This window comes from Pieris rapae, chromosome Z (genome assembly GCF_905147795.1).
Source record: "Pieris rapae chromosome Z, ilPieRapa1.1, whole genome shotgun sequence".
In the NCBI taxonomy this organism is placed as follows: Eukaryota; Metazoa; Arthropoda; class Insecta; order Lepidoptera; family Pieridae; genus Pieris; species Pieris rapae.
This window is the reverse complement of record NC_059534.1, coordinates 7,515,221-7,536,452: the sequence shown is the minus strand read 5'-3', so window position 1 is coordinate 7,536,452 and position 21,232 is coordinate 7,515,221. Positions and strand designations below refer to the sequence as shown.

Below are 21,232 nucleotides of genomic sequence, written 5' to 3'. Positions count from 1 at the left end.
TACTTGTCTATATATATTATCTTTGACTTATCATATATTTGAATCGAACCTATTACTAATGTTTGAATTGGTATTTTAAATGTTAATTCAAATTTAATTATAACACAAAAGCAATAATAACATGTTGAACTAGCTCTTTGTAAAATTTATTTTATATCTAAATTACGGCATATGTTTTGTGATAGTGAAGTGAAAAACTAAGATTACAAGAGATTTTTTTACGAATTCAATAGTTTTACTAATCTAAAAATCAAATTTATTCAGAGTGATAATTCAACAGTATAAAAAACGTGTAAAATATTATATGAAGAATAAAATTTAAAGTCGTTCACGATACGACTTTGCTAGTGAATGAAAAAAAACCTGCGCGGGCGCCACCTACCTGCCTGTCAACGTATTGTATTGATCGATTACATTAACCGCGAACGCCACAAACAGAATTATATCACTTGTATTATGAGTTGTCAAAAGAATTATGGAAAACAGTTTTAAGAAATCAAACATTTTAATCATACTTAGTATCTTAATTTTTTACATAGGATTAGTTTTGTTTTTAGTACTTTACAAGGAAGTGTATAGAGAATTCACTTTACTGTAAAATTCTCCCATTATTGTTAATATATATGTTTTTATTTTACAGGAGGCTGACGGGCAGGAAACTCCCTGATGTTACACCGTCACCCAAGGACACTCACACTGCCAGAAATCCTAAGTCTTGAACCTTAAGTTGAATTGGTTCGAAAATACTTCAGTGGGCAGCTGGTTCCACATCGTGGTGGTGCGCAGAAATTTCCTTAAGTAACGCTTAGTTGTGGAACGACGGACATCAAGGTGATACGGATGATATTTCGTATTCTGCCCTGACGTCCGATGATGAAACCCAGCTGCAGGTATTAGTCCGAACAACTACTCTGAATACTCTCCATTGTAAATGCAGTACAAGATGCAGGGGATCCTACAACTCTACGCAATGCCAATGGATCAAGCCGCTCAGAAAGTGACTGGTCGTCGACGATTCGAATCGCTCTTCGTTGGATCCGGTCAAGCGCAAGGAGCTGGTACTGAGGAATTAGGAGAATTAAAAAAAGCATTATTAAGTATCAGTAGTGGTAGTAATAAAGTATTATTAAGTATTTGAGACCTAATTTTAACGGCTATTTAGTTAGTAATTATTTACTTGAATAATTTTTTTTTTGTATGTTTTCTGTTTACCATAATTATTGTGTATTTTAGAGTAGATAGCTTGTAACTACCTTCGATATAACATTATATATGATGTGGTGAACTTTAATAAATAAATTCAAATTAAAAGTTGTTAGTAAAGAAGTATTTAAGGTTGTATTCAGTGAGGCTTTAGGCGCTGAAGTGTTAAATGGCTTTCTTTACAACCGCGAGATATCGAATCTCTTGACCTCCAATATCACTCGAACGAGTTACTTGATGTTTTTTCCAATAAGATTGAAATCATAATTCAATAAGATAAATTTTTAAATGAACTTTCCTTACAATCATTCTTTTGTCTCTTAATAACAACTACTTCCTTTGACCTAAATAACTAATAATAAAAGGTTTAACATTAAAGCAAAAAATTTAATTCCATTATGTGGCGAATATGTGAATTATTTTCTAACATTTTTATTAAAGTTTTCTTAACCATTCAATTCAACCGTTTGACATTTTATATTAAAAAATTAAACCATGGGGATTTTACTTTTTTGCTGACGGTAGTGTACAAACCAAATGTGGCATTACTTATGTTCATTCATTTTTAGGTCAAAAAAAAGAAAGACTTTAAACTGGTGTTATCTTGCTACTGTGAAGAAACAAAACACTGTGTTACTGGTCTTTGCGAGTACGTTGCTGGTCAATTAAAAATTGGTACACTCCGTTCTTGAACCACCCTAAATCAAATTGCTTCGGAAATACTTCATCGGGCAAATGATTCCACATACTACTGTTAAGTAAGTCAGTCTTATACATACTATTAACTGAAATTAAAATCATTCCAATAATAATTGATTTAAAATAAATTTAAAACTATCATTACTAATAATATATACCTAACCTAATTATATTAGCTTATTATTTCATGGTCAAGTAACAAAAAGGAATAAAGGAAGGAAGGAAATTGTGGATGTACTGTTCCTTCACCAGTCAGTAACCCCCAACCAACCTTTGACTGGCCCGCAGGCCCCAGTGGCTACGGTCGAGAAGTTCTATATATTATCCTTAGTGGCTAACCACGCATTAACTTCGTTAGCTTCCTGCAATGTGTAACATCATCGCAGTGATTTGGAAGCGTTGATTGTAGATGTCGCTACAAAATAATACGATTGGCTTCCGCCATTATTGGTGACCAAACAAAACTTTAATTTATATATATCTATATCTTTAGATGTAATTTATAACAACAACGTTCTTGTTAGAAGACTGTAACAGGGAACTTACCTGATTTATAGGAACTAACTCAGTGTGTTTACACTATTTTTACTGCACTATTAATTTGTCTCTTGTCATCACGGTAAAAACATGATTTGTCAGAAAAGGACGCAAGTTAAGTAGTAGCTTAATAAGAATCATTTCGATAATCATCAGGTATTTCATATAAGAATTAGGGTAATTAAATAATCAAAATAATAATTTGACTAACACATCAAATAATGTATTTTTTTTTAATTATACATTTTGTATCCATTAATTATTTTTATTATAAGCCATATTTACCAATTACCTTTATATATATACCATATTTAAGCATTTATTATTTTTATTATCAGTATATTGCCAGTATCTTCGGAACCTTGCCTAAAGGGACACCTTTTAATAATATTTTTAATGTAGTTAGTCATTAGGTATATTTTTATGTATTATGTTATTTGTTTTGAATAAAGAATAATTACTTAATTACATAATATTGTTAAAATGTATAAGATGGTTAGGCATAAACTTTTTTTGCCGACGGTACTACAAACCAAATGCGGCATTAACGCCCTACAGTTTTAAACTGCACGGAACATTGCATCGGCGCTTGATTTATAATTACGGTCACATAAAGGACTTGAAACCCGTCGTTACGGTTTTGTTTCAAACTAAATCAATGTCTCACGCATTTTGTTTAAGTCATAATAAAATTTACATTTTCAAATCTTTGGGGCTATCACGTACTGAATATATGTATATGAGATTACTTAAAGTTAAAGCATTAATGTTATTACTAATACGAATCTTGTGAAAGGACGGATTAATCAATACAAATAAATAATAACAAATATATATCCTAATACAGTAAATGCAGTTAGCATTAAAGGTAAAGGTACCATTTTTTTAAATTCTATTTATTAATTAATATTCCTATGTAGGTTAAGAACATTGTAAATACTTTATATTTGTGTGTATGACTATAATTATAACTTTAATAATTTTAATAAAGCTTGTTTATCTACCTCATATCAAAACTATGTTGATTTTGGGCTGTGGGCGTAAATACGAAAAACTATATTTCCCATAAATATTCGAAGAAATTTTCTGAGTCAATGCAAACCTGTCATCGATAAGGCATCTGAATAGTATTATTTCCTTACAGTGAAACCTAAAAATTCAATTTATCCTTCTTAAATCGATTCCAAGAATTATTTATGTCAATAAAACAAAACGCCGCAAAACTCAGCAGAGTTGTCGTCCCGTTATGTGACTGTCTCTTTCTGTTAGCCAGCATCTGTATTTAATCGTCTCTTTTACCCATGAATGGTGAATACCACATTACCAGGTCGATACCAGTTTTGGTGAACAACAAAGACATACCTTTGGATCCGAATTCGCAAAGATGGAGTCACTGTGTAGTATATAAATGCCTATGTACATAGGTATCATTTGTGTAGATATATATTAGTTTATTTTCATGGTTAAGAGAACCATCTCAAGAGACGGGGAATTTCTAAAAATTATGATTTAGTGTAGTTTCAATTGCTACCTACCCCATAGTTCAATTTTGTTTTTCACAAAACTTAACTGGAAATCTCAGTTGTGCAAGAGTATAATATTCTTTGAAATAATTCGATTTGTCTTCTATCTTGGGACGAATAAGATTGTTTTCTACTTTAAATTAGGTACGTACTAGTAGTAATTATATACCTACAATTTTTTTTATAGATTTTCATCCAATTTATGTTCACGATGTATTCTAGAATACTCGTAGATAGATTGAAACACATTACTGTAAAAATGCATATATGATGTGGTGTAATTTTAAAAATAAATAAATAACGAATTTTACGCCGTGATTTTTTTTTACTTTACAATTTCAGTTATTAACTTATAATATTCGTTAAAAAATTCGTGTACTTAGATATTCTACCATATACTTATTATATATAATGCCGGTTCCCTAGTGTGTAAGTATTTACTATATGGGATTGCCCATCATAGCAGTGTTTGCTTAATGCTTAGTAGCTTTTTGCTTTGGCTGTTCACGACTTTCCATGTGAAAAATTTGTAACGAAAATCTTAAGCTTAAAAGGAGTGTTTCAGGCGCAGTAGGCTGATTAGATAAAAAAATGATCACGAAAGGATACAAAAATCTGAAGCCAGGCCCTCGAGTTTATAGCGCCTGGTATGGACTACATGTTGCTTATCGCAAAACTCGAAGACGGCTTGACCAATTCGAGTCATTTTTATTTATTCTATGGAAGGAAGCTTTATATCGAGAGAAAAAATTTAAAAAAAATTATTTTATTTAGTACTAAGGTTTTTATTCCGGAGTACCGAACAATTGCGAAATCTTCCATATGATAGTATGTAGCTACTAAAAAATCTTAGTAAAATCATATTAAGGCGAAGCGAAGTTCTTGGGGCACATTAATACATCCTAAAATACACTGCAGAATAACACTTAGTCCCATAAACAGGTATAGGTAATAAGGTGAAAACTATTGTTGTCCATAGAGCAACTACTGCCAGGATTGTACGTATATTGGAATTTAAAAAACCAAATGGACCACCCATTGGCTGCCCTTATTTATTGTTTTAATTAAAACAACATAATTCAGAGTCCGCCAAACGCGCCTATGTGACAGCCCGTAATTCTTGAGTTTAGCTTCTGAATACGATCCCTATTAAATGATGTATGAAGTTCCATAGCGATAACAATCAGACGATGAAATAACTCACATAAAACCGTGTGGCCGAGTTTTTTCGGTTAAAAATTCTCGAAATCTTTAAAGCTGTACTCATATAAGACTAGGATTTTATACAACAGGAGGCAATCGGGCAGTAGGCTCACCTGATGATAGTGATACCTTTATGGACACTCTCAATGCCAGAGGACGCGCGAGTGTGTTGCGGCTTTTTTAGTATAAATTGGATATTTCTTCCTATCTATATGTATTTAGCTAACCTGGGCAATCTGAGGTCTAACGAAGACTTGAATACCCTTTGCAATTTTTTTAAGGCAAAATCGTCTCCAATTCCGCAGATCCGCGTATCTGCCTTTTTAGCTGATAGTTTGCTCTATAATAATAATAGTAGGTAAAGCCTGAAAGTCCTAAGATAAACCACTATAACAGTTGATCCGTTTGTGTTTTGTGATTGGGCTCGCGCAGTATATCTACTGCGTAGAAGTCCAGTTTCAATAGATAGTCGCCATCAGTATACAATACGTTATGTAAAAACTGTAAACGTGTTTATAAGCTGTGTTTAAATGAACGAATAATATTGGAATCTGGCATTTTTTGATCAACATAGGTGAAGTGAGCTTAGAGCAAATCACACACAATAAACAATATTTAAGATCTTATATTTGGCTGTAATAAAGGTAAAATTGGTACAAAATAAAATATAACGAAAAATGTAATAGTTTTTATTAACAGATCATTATAATATTTTTTGTGACATGAGGAAGTGTATCCAAGCGGGAACTGCGTTAGCAAATTTTGATTCTACAGTATTTTAGTTTCTAAGTTTACATTACACTACGTTCTACTGATTTAATGGAAAGAATCGCTTACATAACGCTAAATATCTCTTCATTACTTCATTGATTATTATATAAATTTATACAAAAAAGGAACTACCAGTGCGTGTATTATCTGGCATACATTTCTACTTACGAATCTTAAAACTACGGTATTTCATAACATTCGATTACACGCTTGCCAATCTAGTTTCTTAATACTAGTCATATCACTAAACATTATATTATGGAAATTTTCATATTTAACTACTTATCTTAAATAACATCTACGTTTTAAATTATTAATTTATGCAATAAATAAATAGTATATATTAAAACCGTTTCGGTTCGTCAAACTTTACATAACATTCAGTTAATCACTGACCACAATAAGAGATTATTGTTACCATAGTACTTGTCATTTTATGAAAACTGGTAGCTATATATAGAGAAGGTATTGATATGGAAAATTCCTACAAGCAGCAATTTTTATTTACAAAATGAAAACAATCAAACTATACTCTCTTGTTAATGTTCTCCGTCTTTGTCTGTACAATTGTGGTTAATTTGTGTTGAAAAGAGACAGAGCACTTTATGAAAAGGGGGTTAGAAGCTCTCGTAACTGTAGGTGATTCTTTTGCATTTTATCATTTGAAACTTTATGCAAGACTGTACATGTATTATTTTACATTGTTAGTACCTGTTTAGTTTTGATATCAATACTAGCCTGTTTGGTTGAATATATGCCGTGGAGAAAATTATGTAAAGCAAACAGGAGATTGCTAATAAACAGCTGATTAAGGACGGATGTGCGTACTTGTAATCTTCCAGGGTAAAATCTCTATTAAAACTAATCTGGTTAGTTTTATATTGTCCGCTATTTACAGTGTCCTGGCAGAACTTATCTAAGAGTCACGTGATAATAAACCAAAACGAAACTTTTAAGAGGCTGCAATGGCAGCATACTTATAATTATTGAGATTCCATCATTTAATACATACCTGATGGCATAATGCTATCATTAACAACCACTTCACAATCAGAGTAAACAAATCGAATAAATCTACAGATAAAGGTACTGTAGGTAAGTACTTACGTTGATATCGTAACCTTATTTAGCGTCATTATATACAGTCTCATAGTTCGGGGTTTCACTAGATCGCTAGGAGTTTTACAATGCATTTAGGAACAGTCCCAACTAGTTGCACAGCGCTCATAAGGCGCAAAACTGGGGCTATGGACAATCCATAGAGTTTGGACTTGGAGGACCACCCATAACACTGTATGGCGGGCTGTGTGGAGGTAGTGACTGAATGGATCCCATCGGGCCGTGGTACATGTCCATCTCCATTGATGCGTCCGGAGAGCATTTGTCCGCCATCTTGTTTTCTTGTTTTGTCACCATGCGCCGCCACTTGGCTCGAGCATTTTGGAACCATACCTGCAGACAGACATACAACTTAGAAACAAATATATAGGGTGAATGTTCGCAAGCGTTTACGCAAAGCTGGTTTAAGTTAAAGGATTTCTTCCAAGATTCACTTTGAAGATTATATTTGCACTAAACATGCTTGATGGTCAAATAGTTTACACTATATCATAGACATCCTTACAGGTTGAATACCACGCACTTTTAATTGACGCATATCATTTATTCAATAGAGGGATATCAAACATCAAAAAATAAACATAACAACAAACATTGTCTTTTGTTTGTGGTAAATTAATTGAAGATAAACATTGAAGATTTCCTAACGTTTTCAGGACGTGCGAATATCAGAACCAATGGCGCGCAACTATATTGATAGCCCCGCCCCCTCGTGTCATGGCCGCGACTTGGAATGACTAATGCCAAATTTAGATAATCATCCTATTACTAGAGGATATGGCTTAGAAATTCTACCTGATTTTTCAAGTTCCATTTGAGGTACCTACAAAATAATAAAGTTGCACCTAGGTCTTTGCTTGAAAATGCTGACAGCGTTACGTTTGCTAACACCTTTCTCTTCCTGTGCTGAATGTCTTCAGTAACATTTTCTAATTAGAATAACTGAAGATATAACGCACTCAACCTGGCAGACACTTCATAAATGAAACAGGGGGAACTCGATGCCAGCATGATAATTGTTGAAAGGTGAAGACTTCTAGGATTGGGTGTACAAAGTGAGATGCCCTTTGAGCAAAAATTAATACCCGCGAAAAATAATGTAAACAATATATTGCTTATTACTAGATTCTTCTATAGCGGTCTTAGTTCTTACAACCTAGCTTATATTTCTGCCCTTGTAAGTAGACTGTAGACCTCCCGATACAGATGCCAAATTTTATTAATTACCATTTTCCTTACATCATAATTTTATGACTAAATATTGTAAATATAACTATTGTGCGATTATGTTAAAATTTGACAAATTAAAAACGACTTTAAGCTTACTTCTGAATTAACAACTGAAATTGCTTATCATACATAAAATATTTTACTCGGCACGTCGAAAGAACCATTCGTTATAGTCGTGACATTATACAAATCATGTCTAAGAATAGATCTCTGAAGTCGCCTCAATTACTCTATATTCTGTCGGTCTGACAAACACCAACCCGAACATTAGTATTTGTCGACATCGAAACTTCGATTTCATCCAACTACCTCTCAATAACCATCGTTTCCTCTGATACAATAACAATTAATATAAGACAAATGTATCATGAAATCGTAAGATCTTTTTTAAGCCCAATAATTAAGGTATTATTAACGAAGAACGGTAACTGAGAATCCCGCATCAAAGACATTCATACATTCCATTTGCGTAAATAAAAAGTAAAGTGATGTGATTAATAGCACGTTTTCCTTATATAAATAATATTTGAATAAATTAGGAGGCAGCGCGCCACGTCCGCCGGGTGCGAGGACGCGCGACCAAATGACAAATGGTTGTCTTTTGAAATCGCGGCGGAAATTATCTGCCCAACCGAGCGTCTCAGGACGATGCGTTCGTACTAATTACTAGAGCGTTTGATTGTGATCTCAATACCGCAATCAAAATTCACTCTTACCATAGTGCTTTAAGGACACATTTAAAATGTTTTTAACCTGTCATTATTAACACAAATGTACTAAGAAAACAAAATTATACGTGGCTAAATGCCGAGGTGTGACCATCCGCTTCTAATTGCAAGGGTCGTGAGATCTGACGCCTTCTGTATTTTGGAGTTAATGATTGCTATATTTTAAATAGCATTATTGCTGTATTAAGAAAAATATTTTATGAACTTTATATTTTATAAATATATTGACTTGGTCATAGATTAATAATTTATACGTTAATGGTTAAAAAAAATGAGATCTTAAGAACATATTATCTTGCGTGTATTATTAATTTGCATGCTTTAATTTATTATAAAGCAATTCATAAATCATTACGTATAATACAGTAGCGGGACCTGAATGAACGCATATTACCAAGGAAAGGCACTTTTTCAAGCAACCAATTACGGCGACCTTCTTGAACTGAGCTCATTTTTCAGGAAACAAAAAAATATAAACGAACCAAGTGACAAATCACGCTATTGCGAACGAAACGGGAGAAATATGGCATGGTTTGTTCTAAATCTGTTTCAGTTGTGTTAACCGAACACACGATACATTTGTTTATATGTTTAAAGACTTTTAGTGACAATACAATGTAGTGCACTAAATTTTATTTGCTTACGTTTAAATTTGTAAAAATAATTAATTTTAACATAGGTAGTTAATATTCGTGGGTCATTAAGACATAAAAATTAAATATTCATACTGTTCTCATATGTTAAAGGGTTTTGGAATACATAGATTGATTTAAATTTTTTCATGGTCTACTGATAGTATAAGAGGGCCCAAGGTTTGTCGCCACGTATTATAAGTTGTGTGCGGACAACTGTGCGGAAGCGACGCGGACACATTCTTTTCACGAGGCGCCTCTGCCCCAGGGCATGGGACATGAATTACATTTAGTATTTTGCTTTATGTTATTTGTACTAAATTACCGTTTAATAAATGAGCATACATACTAAGTTTTACTAATTTATTATAGTCTAGTAAATGCGAGAATAGAAATGTAATATAAATTAACTTTTGTTTTGATGCGATTTATATATATACAATTTTTTAAGTATTAACGAATTTCTTTTACTAATTTTTGTTGTTCTTTAAAACAAACAAAAGACGACTATCCACTGTATACATGTTTTCATTTTTATCTATTAATATAACACATTAATAGTGGTTTATGAGTTAAACGCTAGTTCCGTAATCCTCTAAGCTATACCTGAGCACTAAAACTCTACGAAGCTTAGTGCCGGTAACTATTCTTAAGCGCAATTAGTGTCATCATAAATGATATGCGAAATGAACCAACTCTATCACATATATGTGAATAAATGTCTACACGGAAGGAAAATTTGTATAAAATATTTTTATATTGTTAGTCATAAAACTCACTTATTAGCCTGTGAATTTTGATGTACTGTCCGTAAGTTAAGCCTTAGTTCGAACGAAAAAGTCAAACAAAAATGTATTTACATACTAAATACTAGTACTGCATAAAAAATCCGCTTTTTAGACGTTTCTGAGGTGTTCTGCTGCCCTTTTGAAGCTAAAATATATCAAATTTAAAGTTAATTACCAATTTGTCCAAAGGCAAAGGAATTTCAGTTTCCTTAGTTACAATATCTTTGCTCCTTACCTCTAACGTGATGCGGTAGAGGTAAGGAGCAAAAATATGGTAACTTCACGTTAACTAAAGGATTTGCATCATTTAGCTATAAATTAAAATACATGACGCGCGATAAGCCGCACGCTATCTCGATTTCTCTCGATCTCTCACTATTTTGGTGAGGGGCAGAAGTCTCCTTATGGAAATAAATAATAACAAAATGGATATACAATATAAACAGTTTTGATCTGAATGTCATAAGAATAGTAGGGTGTAATATATTCATGACTGTAATGATTTGTAGGTACTGTATTAGGTTGGATTTATTACAGTAATAACAAAAAGTCCTAAACGTCGTACAAAATTAAAAAAATATCTTCATACAATCTGAACTTTTGCTATGTATAAAAAGAAAACACATTCGACACGATATCCTCCACAGGAGCGTTAGTCCCCAAGTCAATGCACGCAAAACGAAAAAACACTTATCTCTGCAGAATGGCGACCGCAGACGTGCACTTTTTTCCAGAAAAAAATTCTCGATCAATATTCGGAGGTCTAAGGGAGAGGGGCCTTGCCTTCGTATAATTGGTTAAGGGAAAATTTATGCGGCGCGCGCTATCAACTTCGGGCCTGCTCGGCTCGGTTCGGTATGTCGATAAATGGTAAACCTGTAAAGCCTACTCCGTGCTAGTGTGCAATTGATCCTGTCAAGTTACGCACACACGCCCACAACTCTTTAAACCTGAGTAAATTACGCAATGTACACATAATATGTCAATTAACTCTTTTTACAAATACATTTCAACACGTGTTTAATCATCCGCCAACAAATATTTTATTTATTGGTAGATAATTAACGCACAGTAATTTATACGGAATATGTTTAAATCAAGCAGCTGCATAAACGATATTTAACGGAAATTAGTCTCTATTGGGTGTTTTTAGTAAACATTTCGTAGCACCTGCATCCAAATATCTCATTCGAGTTAGAAAACAATATGGAAACATTCGAGTACAATGCTACAAGTGTTTTAATACATGTTTACTTAAAGCTGCTGTAATTATGAATACAAAGGTGAGTTCTTTGAAGGTACCGAGCAAGACCTACATTAAAGGGCCGCTTCAGATAAATTAAAAGCAATATAGAGCTCTAAAAGGCAAAGAAACACCGAAGTGTGTTCAAGTTATTAGAACTCGTAACACCGGCAGATGTGCCAAGTGAAACTGTTTCCTTTGAAGCCGCTTCAACTTTATATGGCAACTTAGTGCTCTTATATACAGTGACGTCATCAGTAACAACATACTAACTTTTCCATCTACCTCTCAGTGTTTAGATCAATTCACCGCACTGCCTGGCTTAACATTTCTGACGAATTTTCATTTTGAAATTGTAGGATACAAATGTTAACTTATGTAAAAAGTAAGTTGACATACATAGCTCTTGTTTACGCGTTGTTATCAGGAGGTGGTATATACCTATGTTTTGTACGATGCTATATTTAGTATGAAAATGCGTGTGACCCAGAGACCCGGATGAAGGTCCAGATAACGAAGGGCGAGACAGAAACTATAAATACAATTAAAACTTTTCCAACCGATAACCGTATATACCTTTCTTATCAAATTACGTAGCACAAATACTTGCGGCAATTTTGATGTTATCATATATTCCCGTTTGTTTAGCAGTCCATACACCTGCACATAAAATATATTAGTCTCTGATTTTTAAACATAAAACCACCTTCGCAGTGCATTATAAATAGCGCCAGCAATAATTCGCAAGTGAATAAATAATTATTATTAAACAACCATTTGCTTACGTAACTAACGTTCAAAAAACAAAAGGTTGTATAGAAAAAAAATATATTTACCTGTAATACTCTTTTAGGAAGACCAGTCTTCTGGCTCAGCTGTTTGAGATCTTTTGCATCGGGATTATGGTTGATTGCGAAGTACGACTTCATTGTTCTCAGCTGGTGATGTTTGAAGCTGGTCCGCATGCGTTTGGTGCGTGAGGTAGCACCCAGGCCACCTCCACCCCGGAAGCCCATCTCCAGGTAATCAGGATTCAAATCTGATAGGAGAAGAGAACAGTCATGCTGCTAATTGATAAATATAATGCTAACCTAAACATTTTTATACTATACTATATATACTATGTACTGTAAAACCAAAACAATTTTAATTTAATTTTAATCAGATGCATCACCTAAAAATTATTAAACTTTAAAATTTTCTGATTTTACAGTAGACAATTATCGTAATTCGATTAATAAATCCAACTCACGATCATTTAATATTATTACAATGTAATACTGCCTGGAATGTAAGAAAGATAATGTACGACAGTTATCAAAACATATGAAGAGAGATAAAATATCATTCGCGGTGCCAATTCGCAATTAATAAAACATAATTTATAAAATTTATGTATTAGAAATGAGGTCATAACTCTAAAGCATGGTGCGAGAACTCCGTGTTTTACATAATTATATACAATATGTAAATTTAACGCCTAATACAAAGGCGTACCGAAAATAAATAACGATAAAACGAAATCGAACTAATGCCAAATTAATTTCACTTAGCGATACAAAAACGCGAATGTAAAATTGAGCTGGCTTATTAAATACAAACCGACATTTTTTGCTTGTAAATCGATTACAACAAGTAATTCATTGTTTTCTGTTAATTCTCAGGGTTTGCAAGCTTCAGCGAGACGTATTCGTATCGGTAAAAGCACGTTGGAGCAACGCGACTCACGTTTAACGATCAATAAAAACTGCTGCCAATAAATATTCCGAAACCGTGAATGCCGTACTGGACATAGAAATGCAACGAGTATGCAACTCCTATTTCAACATAAAATTCGGATATTTGCTTATTTATTTCATAGTTTCGAAGTAAAGTGAGAACTATAGAATGTTACGTCATTTTCTTTCAAAAGAGAAACTTATCAAAATGACGTTGAAGATAACCGACCGTCGTAGCAAACTTCCTATACAATTCACTACTGTTTTCTACTCCAGTAACAGGATCCCATTTCACGTGAATACTAATAGAAACATATTAACGATCTAGGCTAGATCCAGATAAGTAAAGAGTAATAGACCAAAGCACTGATTACTCTAAAATAAATAGTAAAATTAGCAGCAACGCCTTCACCGGTTCCGAGTCTTGAACGCGAACAATTAGCAATGTGGGTAATTATGCAGGGATTCGTTGGAGCATTTTACTCAAGAGCTAATGGTAACCGATTCGAGTTAAATGGAACACTTTGAAACGTGCCGCTTGCGGCTCGGCGTGATTGTTGATTGTTTACTTTTCGAATCGGCACACAAGGAAGTCTACTATTGTTTTATCCTGACTGTATTGGACCTTCGGCTTAGAATCTTTCCGATTTGGCTCTCAATCTTCACCGTTTCGTGAAACGTGTATCACAGTATCGCAATTCGTATATAATTTTATGATGATAGACTATTGAATCGAGTGATAAGTGGCTGAAAAGTGAAAATATTTTAAAGTAATAAAAAGTGATCCCACACCGATCGCAGTCTAGATCCGTGGCGGTGACGGGACGTTTGTTTGTTTCGACATGATTTACGCACCCACTGTCAGCGATAAAACCAGACACAAAACTATCTAGATACATGTCGGAGTACGAAATAACCTTAATCATGCTGGCTTTAGAAAAGGCCAGGTGTCCGCAACAGTTCAATTAAAACTGGCCAAAGTGTAGTCGCCCCAAGCGCTCGTGCATCGCTTTAGCGATACGGTCTCTCGGTGAGCAGAAAAGAATTTGCATACAAGAGAATTTCCATGTTTTACTTAGGATACCTAGCACTAACTGAACCGAAAACTTCACACGCATTAATTATGTGTTACTAAACGTTAGGGTGATACGGCATTTTCGTAACAAAAATAATCAGATAACTTAATGGATTATCAATGTTATATTCTAAACATGTCAGAGCCATGGGACGTGACGCGTTGCTTTTTATTCCTAAACAACTATTAAAAACACAAAATTTAGCAAAAAAGATAAAGATCGAATTAAAAAGGATGCACATTTGGTGATCCTTCAGCATGTCATCTTATCAACAAATAAGATCTGAATAGATGTTGCGTTCGCTTAAGGAAGACGTTATTAATAGATTGAGACGCAAAATGTACCTTTATAAAGGCGTCGATGGACAAAAAGTGTTGAAAAAAACCACGCTGCTTGTAAAAGATCACTGTGATCCCATAAATCGTACGTACCATTCATGCTTAGAGGCCGGCAAAAAATTGATTTCCTACACGATACAGCCTCGTCCGGTGGCCAGTAAATTCTTATGAGTCAAAAAAAAAACGGAACGGAACTTAAATTGATAAAAAATGTTTACGAATTATTTTCAAGGGGGTTCTTGAATTTTGAATGTATTGCTCGAATGGAAGTCGTGTTAGAGTCTGTGTAACTTTCTAAAACGTGAATATTGAGGCGCATTGCTAACCGGCAGGGGGCGCTACCGACTGGCGTACACAGGGCTGCAACCGCTGGTCGGAGCGCCGCTCATATTTCAACTGTTATTACTACTTAAAACTGTGGACTCCACTACGCCGATAGATATCAAACATCATAAACGACGGTGTGTTTAATATTCCATGTGTAGTGTTGTTCTGTTATTTGTCCATGAATTTATATCAACGGAATTTGTTTCATTCCGTGACTCAACATATGTACTGTTATAAAAATGACGAGAACACTGTGGTTTTTACTATATTATTCTATTATAATTTGTCTTTCTAAGCTTTTATTGTATATAGCTTTAAATATAAACAGGTTTCATAAGTTATTATTTCTTCCTGGCTACCCTAGTAAGGAATGATGAAATAAGAAATACCTACTAAAGTACAAAAAGTGTTTAAAAATTAAATAAAAAACACTAGAAATATACTAACTTAAACTTAAATTAAAAAAATTATGCTAATAAAAAAGTAAAAGCTAATCTTAGTGTTTATGAGATATAATTAATAAATATAAACAGCTAATTACAAGACAGAAGAGAAATGCTTAAAAAGAAGATTCTTAAATATATTGAAGACTGAGCACGTGATTTCAAGAGATAAGGAGTTCCAAACCGGGATACCATTCTTATGATACATGAATTGCCCTTATATAAGATTTGTAAATGTAACCACTTACAAACAAACATAATATGGTGAAAGTAGCTTATATCTTATTAACGCATGATATGCAATGTATGAAATTAGGCAATTTTAAATTTTATCGATAAGTATTCACCACACTATATTTACGACATCCCGGGCTTTTATCAATGCATTTAATTGGTACACTCATATTAATGTACATTTTTATTTGGTATAAAGTATTAAAGTTATAAGAATTGTTTGATATTTAATATTTTCCAAGAAAACATACCTTACGACATTGGATAAACGTTGTCTGATAAAAGTTTGTTCAATATCTGGTTTAAAAATAACATTATTTCAATAAGCACAGTGTTTTGTAATAACATAAACTACACAACAACAGCAACAGTTCAAAGAGTTTTCAAGTCTGGAAGTTCAAATCTCATTGAATCGGTGCTAATTATTTCTAAGCTCTACCATATTTCACGCACGGCTTGCACGACGGCAACACTTTACAATTGATATCAGAAATTCCAAATTTAAAAATATGCAAACAAGTTTATATTAGTTGGATAATTTAATTGACTAAACGAATATCCCGATTGTAAATGACATAAACAAAATGTCGTTATTCTAAATTCAAAAGGGTTTGAGTAATAAATAAGGCTTCAATATAAAGCTATTGGGTCGGTGTGCCACTGATACAGATGTCTTGTGAGAGATAGCGGCTTTTACAAAACGAACTAACATGGATATCACATTAGCCGACTGACGGCTAGTGAGGCCATAAGTGAAGTTATATTCTAAACCATTTTGTAGCTTTTTAATTCTATGTATAACAGGTAGCAATCGATAAAACAGTTATTGAAAAAAAGCTGTGCAAAACATCCGCTTCTTGACGAACTAAGATATAACAAATATTGCTTTTATTACTTATTTAAAGCTATATAGAAAGTCATTAGTGTTCACCTTTTATATACTTCGCAAAACAAAATATATGTAACGTGAATCGTTATCGAATGTTATAAAAAAAAGTTAAAAGTATCCAAACGGCTTTTTGTCCAGCAAAAATAAAAAATGTTCTTTTTTTAAATCCACTACCGTCGGCCAAGGAACGCGCGTAATCTGTATCATCGTTGGACGCTACTCGAAGTGTCCACAGCCGAAAAGAAATTACAAAAAAACCGGCTACATATTTTGGCGGGAAATAAATCACTTTGGCCGTAGATGCAAGACACGGCCATACTAAATTTATGGCGGTGCCGTAAGCAGGGCGGCTGATAGAAAACTACTAAAAACAAAGTAAAAACGAAAAGGTGATTCCACGTGACCCCCTAAAGCAGATGCGACAACTTCATTACGATATATTTTACTTCGCTCCCGTTATTGAAGTAGGAAGTGCTTTTTTTGTTTTTGCCCGTTAGAACGTAATTTATGGGCATACGAATCGGAAAGTCGTAGGCCGATGGGTGACTGAAAATATTTTAATTGTTATTAGGTACTGAGGGTACTACCTGTTAATCAGGGCGTTACTTATAACATGAAAACTTTACGTAAAAAGAAATTGTTAATTACTTTTAAGATATCTTGTTGTTTATCAAAATTTCTGTTTACCTCGTTATTCAAGGTGAATAGGAAGATTCTTTTATAAAATATTCAAGGTTTCCTATCGAAGCTCGTAAAGTTGACAAGATATTGTGATAATCACTACTATCTCAGTAAAGATCTTTGCACTTAAAATGTAAGTCAATTAAAAATAATTCTTACAATAAACGAATTTCATAATTACTATTTGGTTCTTTATGTTTACTTTATAAATATAAATTCAAGTTCACGCCAGAAATAACCACAGTATAAAAATGTCCAAGACTGAAACATCTTTATATAAACAGTTAATAATTAATATTGTCTGTGATGTTAAGTCAACACTATTTGTAATGTTTTTTTTAATTTTATTTTAAGAACATAATGTAGGAGTTGGTATTATCAAATAAATATTCTTGTATTAGACAAGTTTATTTTAATAATTATAGGTTTTCCCATTCACTAATAATGCTAAAATAACTAAGGATGCTTTTAAAAAAAACAGTGGCTTTGGCGAATATTTTGCATCTTGGTTTCGGAAATTTTTATCTGTTTCGTGATAATTGGTGTTTCTAATTTGATTATGGTGATCCCTTTGATTTTTTGAATCTAATCACAAACTAACAAACTTTACGGGAGTGGTGTGTATGGCCTCATACTTCGTAACTTTGAATATTTAGTGTTAAGAAAAAAAATCTATTAACAATTATAACTCTAAAGTTTAAAATCCCGAGGCAATTAATGCGGCCATGGAGTAAAATATGCGAATGGGTTGTGGCTGATCTTGATTTATCCGAACTAAAGACTTTATAGTTTAGAATCGTTATTATGGACATGAACGGAGATCCAAAAATAGGTGTCTAAACTCTATAAAATTTATAATATACCCTATTTATTTTGAATAAATTGGAAAGGAGCCCCGGTTTTTTAACAATTAAGCGTCGGAAAGTATGCCTTTCAGTAACGATACTATGTAGTTTGAAACTCGATACGTATTATTTTACAGATTAATAATGCGAGTAATTTCATTACAATAATTTTATTATATTCACTTCTTAATGGTTATTAATTGGATGTAATTATTTTTATAACAACTCTAAACGACGTTTGTAATTATTGTAATAAACAGTAACTTTAAGAAATTTTATGTCAGTGATGATGATATAACAACATTTAATGATAATTGTTATTTCGATAAAAGAATTTGACATGTGTACAAGTACTGCAGTACTTGTTGATTTATGACAAGTCTTAATGTGTATCATGGACTAACGATATAACATTCTTATAAAACTGATACAGATGCATACTAATCTGAGTTGCATGCATCTAGAAATAACTAATGTTTTGAGTTATAATGTTTATTTTTTAGAAAAGGTCACAAAGAGAATCATAGCTGTACTTTACCATATCTTAACAAAAATTAAATTAAAAATTTTTAGCCTTTTTTACATTATACATACTTGCCTCAATTTTTAGTTAATTCGCAAAACAACTTTTATGGAGTTTGGCGATCAGATAGATCCTTAATTATCAGCTCTAAATGTACCTGTGTGTATTTATATATATATATATATATTCTATATTATATATATATATTATAATATGTAGATACTTGATGTAACTAAAGATTTTATCTAAATTTAAATTTCGTGTACCCTATTCATTCCATCATCTTATTTGTCATCGTTCTTGCGCGTTGCGATACGATGGCTTTTGTAAATAAATAAAAAAGAACTCGTTCAAAAATATAAATTGACCGTTAAATTAAGCTGTCCTTACTTGGGAACTGGCAGGCATGGAGTAGAACTCCAGTACCGTATGCCTTTCACCGGCATTACGCAATGACGTTCCCTTATAATTGATATGGCGGCCATGAAAGGGAAGAAAAAAGTTGCGCCGGATTCGCGAAAATGGTCACCCAAACAAAAACTAGCCTGACCAAAATTATAACTGGATTGGGCGGTGCATCTCGGTGTTGCCTTTAATATTAAATACATAATTACTTTTAATTTTTTAAGTCGTTCATATTCAAGTCTAATTAGTGTGCTTTACCGTTGTAATATTAATTTCTGAAAATACATTTAGTTATGCCCAAAAAGACTATAAAAAAATACTCCGCCCCATCCGGGAAAAGATTAATGTGTTCATGAAACCAAAATTGATATTCATGTTTCGGTATCGTATTGCTTAGGGTGAAATAATATACTAGAGCTACTGCATATACATGGGACGCATTCGTCTGGGGTATTGGCTCCAATAAACCCTTTTTAATAATCATTAGTTTTCACAATGGTGAATAATATTTTTTTCTAAAATTTTTCACGTCACTTCACATGTACTGTATTATACATATATTTTTTGTTTATCTTTTCTTTTATATAAAGAATAACCGAGTGTCAAGACATACAGTTTTAGTTTCTACACTAATATTATAATGAGGAAAGATTTGATTAGATTTTTTGCATTGACTCCGAAACTACTGGACTGATTTAAAAAAAATATTTCATCATTAGAATTGTGTTATTCCTTATAATAGGTTATAGAATATTTCATTAGACATTTATATATACAATAAATTTTTGTTGCATTTAAAAGTCTATCAAAAGCATCTAATAATTTTCCTGATGTCTACTTAATTATTTACATAGACGTAGAATACTTACATACAAAAAAAGGATCGCTAAACGTATAAAGTAATTATTTGTTTTTGCCTTTTTTTAACGATCTTGATATTCAATTTAACAAGTAGAATTGCATTTGTTCGATATTAAGAAAAAGGCTTACATATCCTATCAATCACCCCACCTCCAATATAATAGAAGCAAACGAAGCATAAAATTCTCGCGAGACAATCACTTGGAAAATTAATACGTCAAGATACGCAACTTTACTCAACCATAAATATAGGAGATGTAATTAGCTATATCTAGCTAAATGCGGACAATTAACGTTCTGATTAAGTTATTAGAATTTTTATGCGTAATATAAGTATACTTTTTCCAATGATGCAAGAATAACCAGATAATTGAACAAGGTTATGTAAAATTGTTCAAAGGCCTAATTTTGTTGGTTGGAGATTTCAAATTTGGAATGTATTCGTGATGCGAGCCGGCGCGAGAGCAATGTCGGTGGTACCTGTACCAGATAAACGAACTGGTTTCAATATCTTGAAGAAGCGAAATGTTTTCTTTTTATAAAATACACGGGAAGTTGCCCCTGATAATCCTTTCGGGTAAGTGGAGTTTTGACTTAAATGTGTTAATATAATTGTAAGCGTTTTGCGATTCAGAAAAAGAACGATGATTATTTGGTTATTTTTAAATTCCGTTATAACCGTTACGTATATTTAGGTCTGAAGTTCGGCACTTATCACGTAAGAAATCTGGGGCCTAATGAGAGTTTTAGTAATTGAAATTTATAGTTTCTACCTATCAATGATCTCCTACAGTGAAACACGTCTCATTTAACGGTTGTCAATAAAAAATGGTCAAAACAATTTCGCTCCTGCTTCTGCATTCAAAAACTAAACTTACCAAGATTAGCTGTCATTAGGTCTTGATCCTTTGGCTTCTTTTTTCTTGGTCGCCCTTTTTGTCGTGGTGGAGGTGCCGTCGCGCCATTGAAGAATGGGCCTTTAGGAACTTCAGCTTCGACCCGTGCAAAGTCGGGCGAGGGGTAAGGAGGATAGTGAGGTCCCTGTGGGGGACCAGCGTAGGGGCCTGGGCACATTTGAGGAGGTCCTGGCATGGTCATGTGGGCTCCATAGTCTGGCATTGTTTCATAATGTAGCCTGCAAAACAGAATGAAATCTTAAACACTAACACGTTATATCTTTACGCTAGATAAATTTCAATTATTAAAGATCATGTGT

The 21,232-nt window shown here is 33.2% G+C and overlaps 1 protein-coding gene across 2 annotated transcripts in view; it reads right to left on the bottom strand.

The window, feature by feature from the left end:
- Positions 1-5,838: 5,838 nt before the first annotated feature.
- LOC111000896 (protein apterous) overlaps positions 5,839-21,232 on the bottom strand; it is a 42,493-nt gene continuing 27,099 nt past the window's right edge. The window contains exons 4-6 of one of the 2 annotated variants that reach the window (XM_022270502.2): positions 20,895-21,151; positions 12,513-12,715; positions 5,839-7,388 (exon numbers count right to left, since the gene is read on the bottom strand). In XM_022270502.2, coding sequence (XP_022126194.1) covers positions 7,182-7,388; positions 12,513-12,715; positions 20,895-21,151 — 667 coding nt within the window. In that variant the 3' untranslated portion in view covers positions 5,839-7,181. The remainder of the gene's footprint in view (positions 7,389-12,512; positions 12,716-20,894; positions 21,152-21,232) is intronic. The other variant, XM_022270510.2, reaches the window with a different exon arrangement.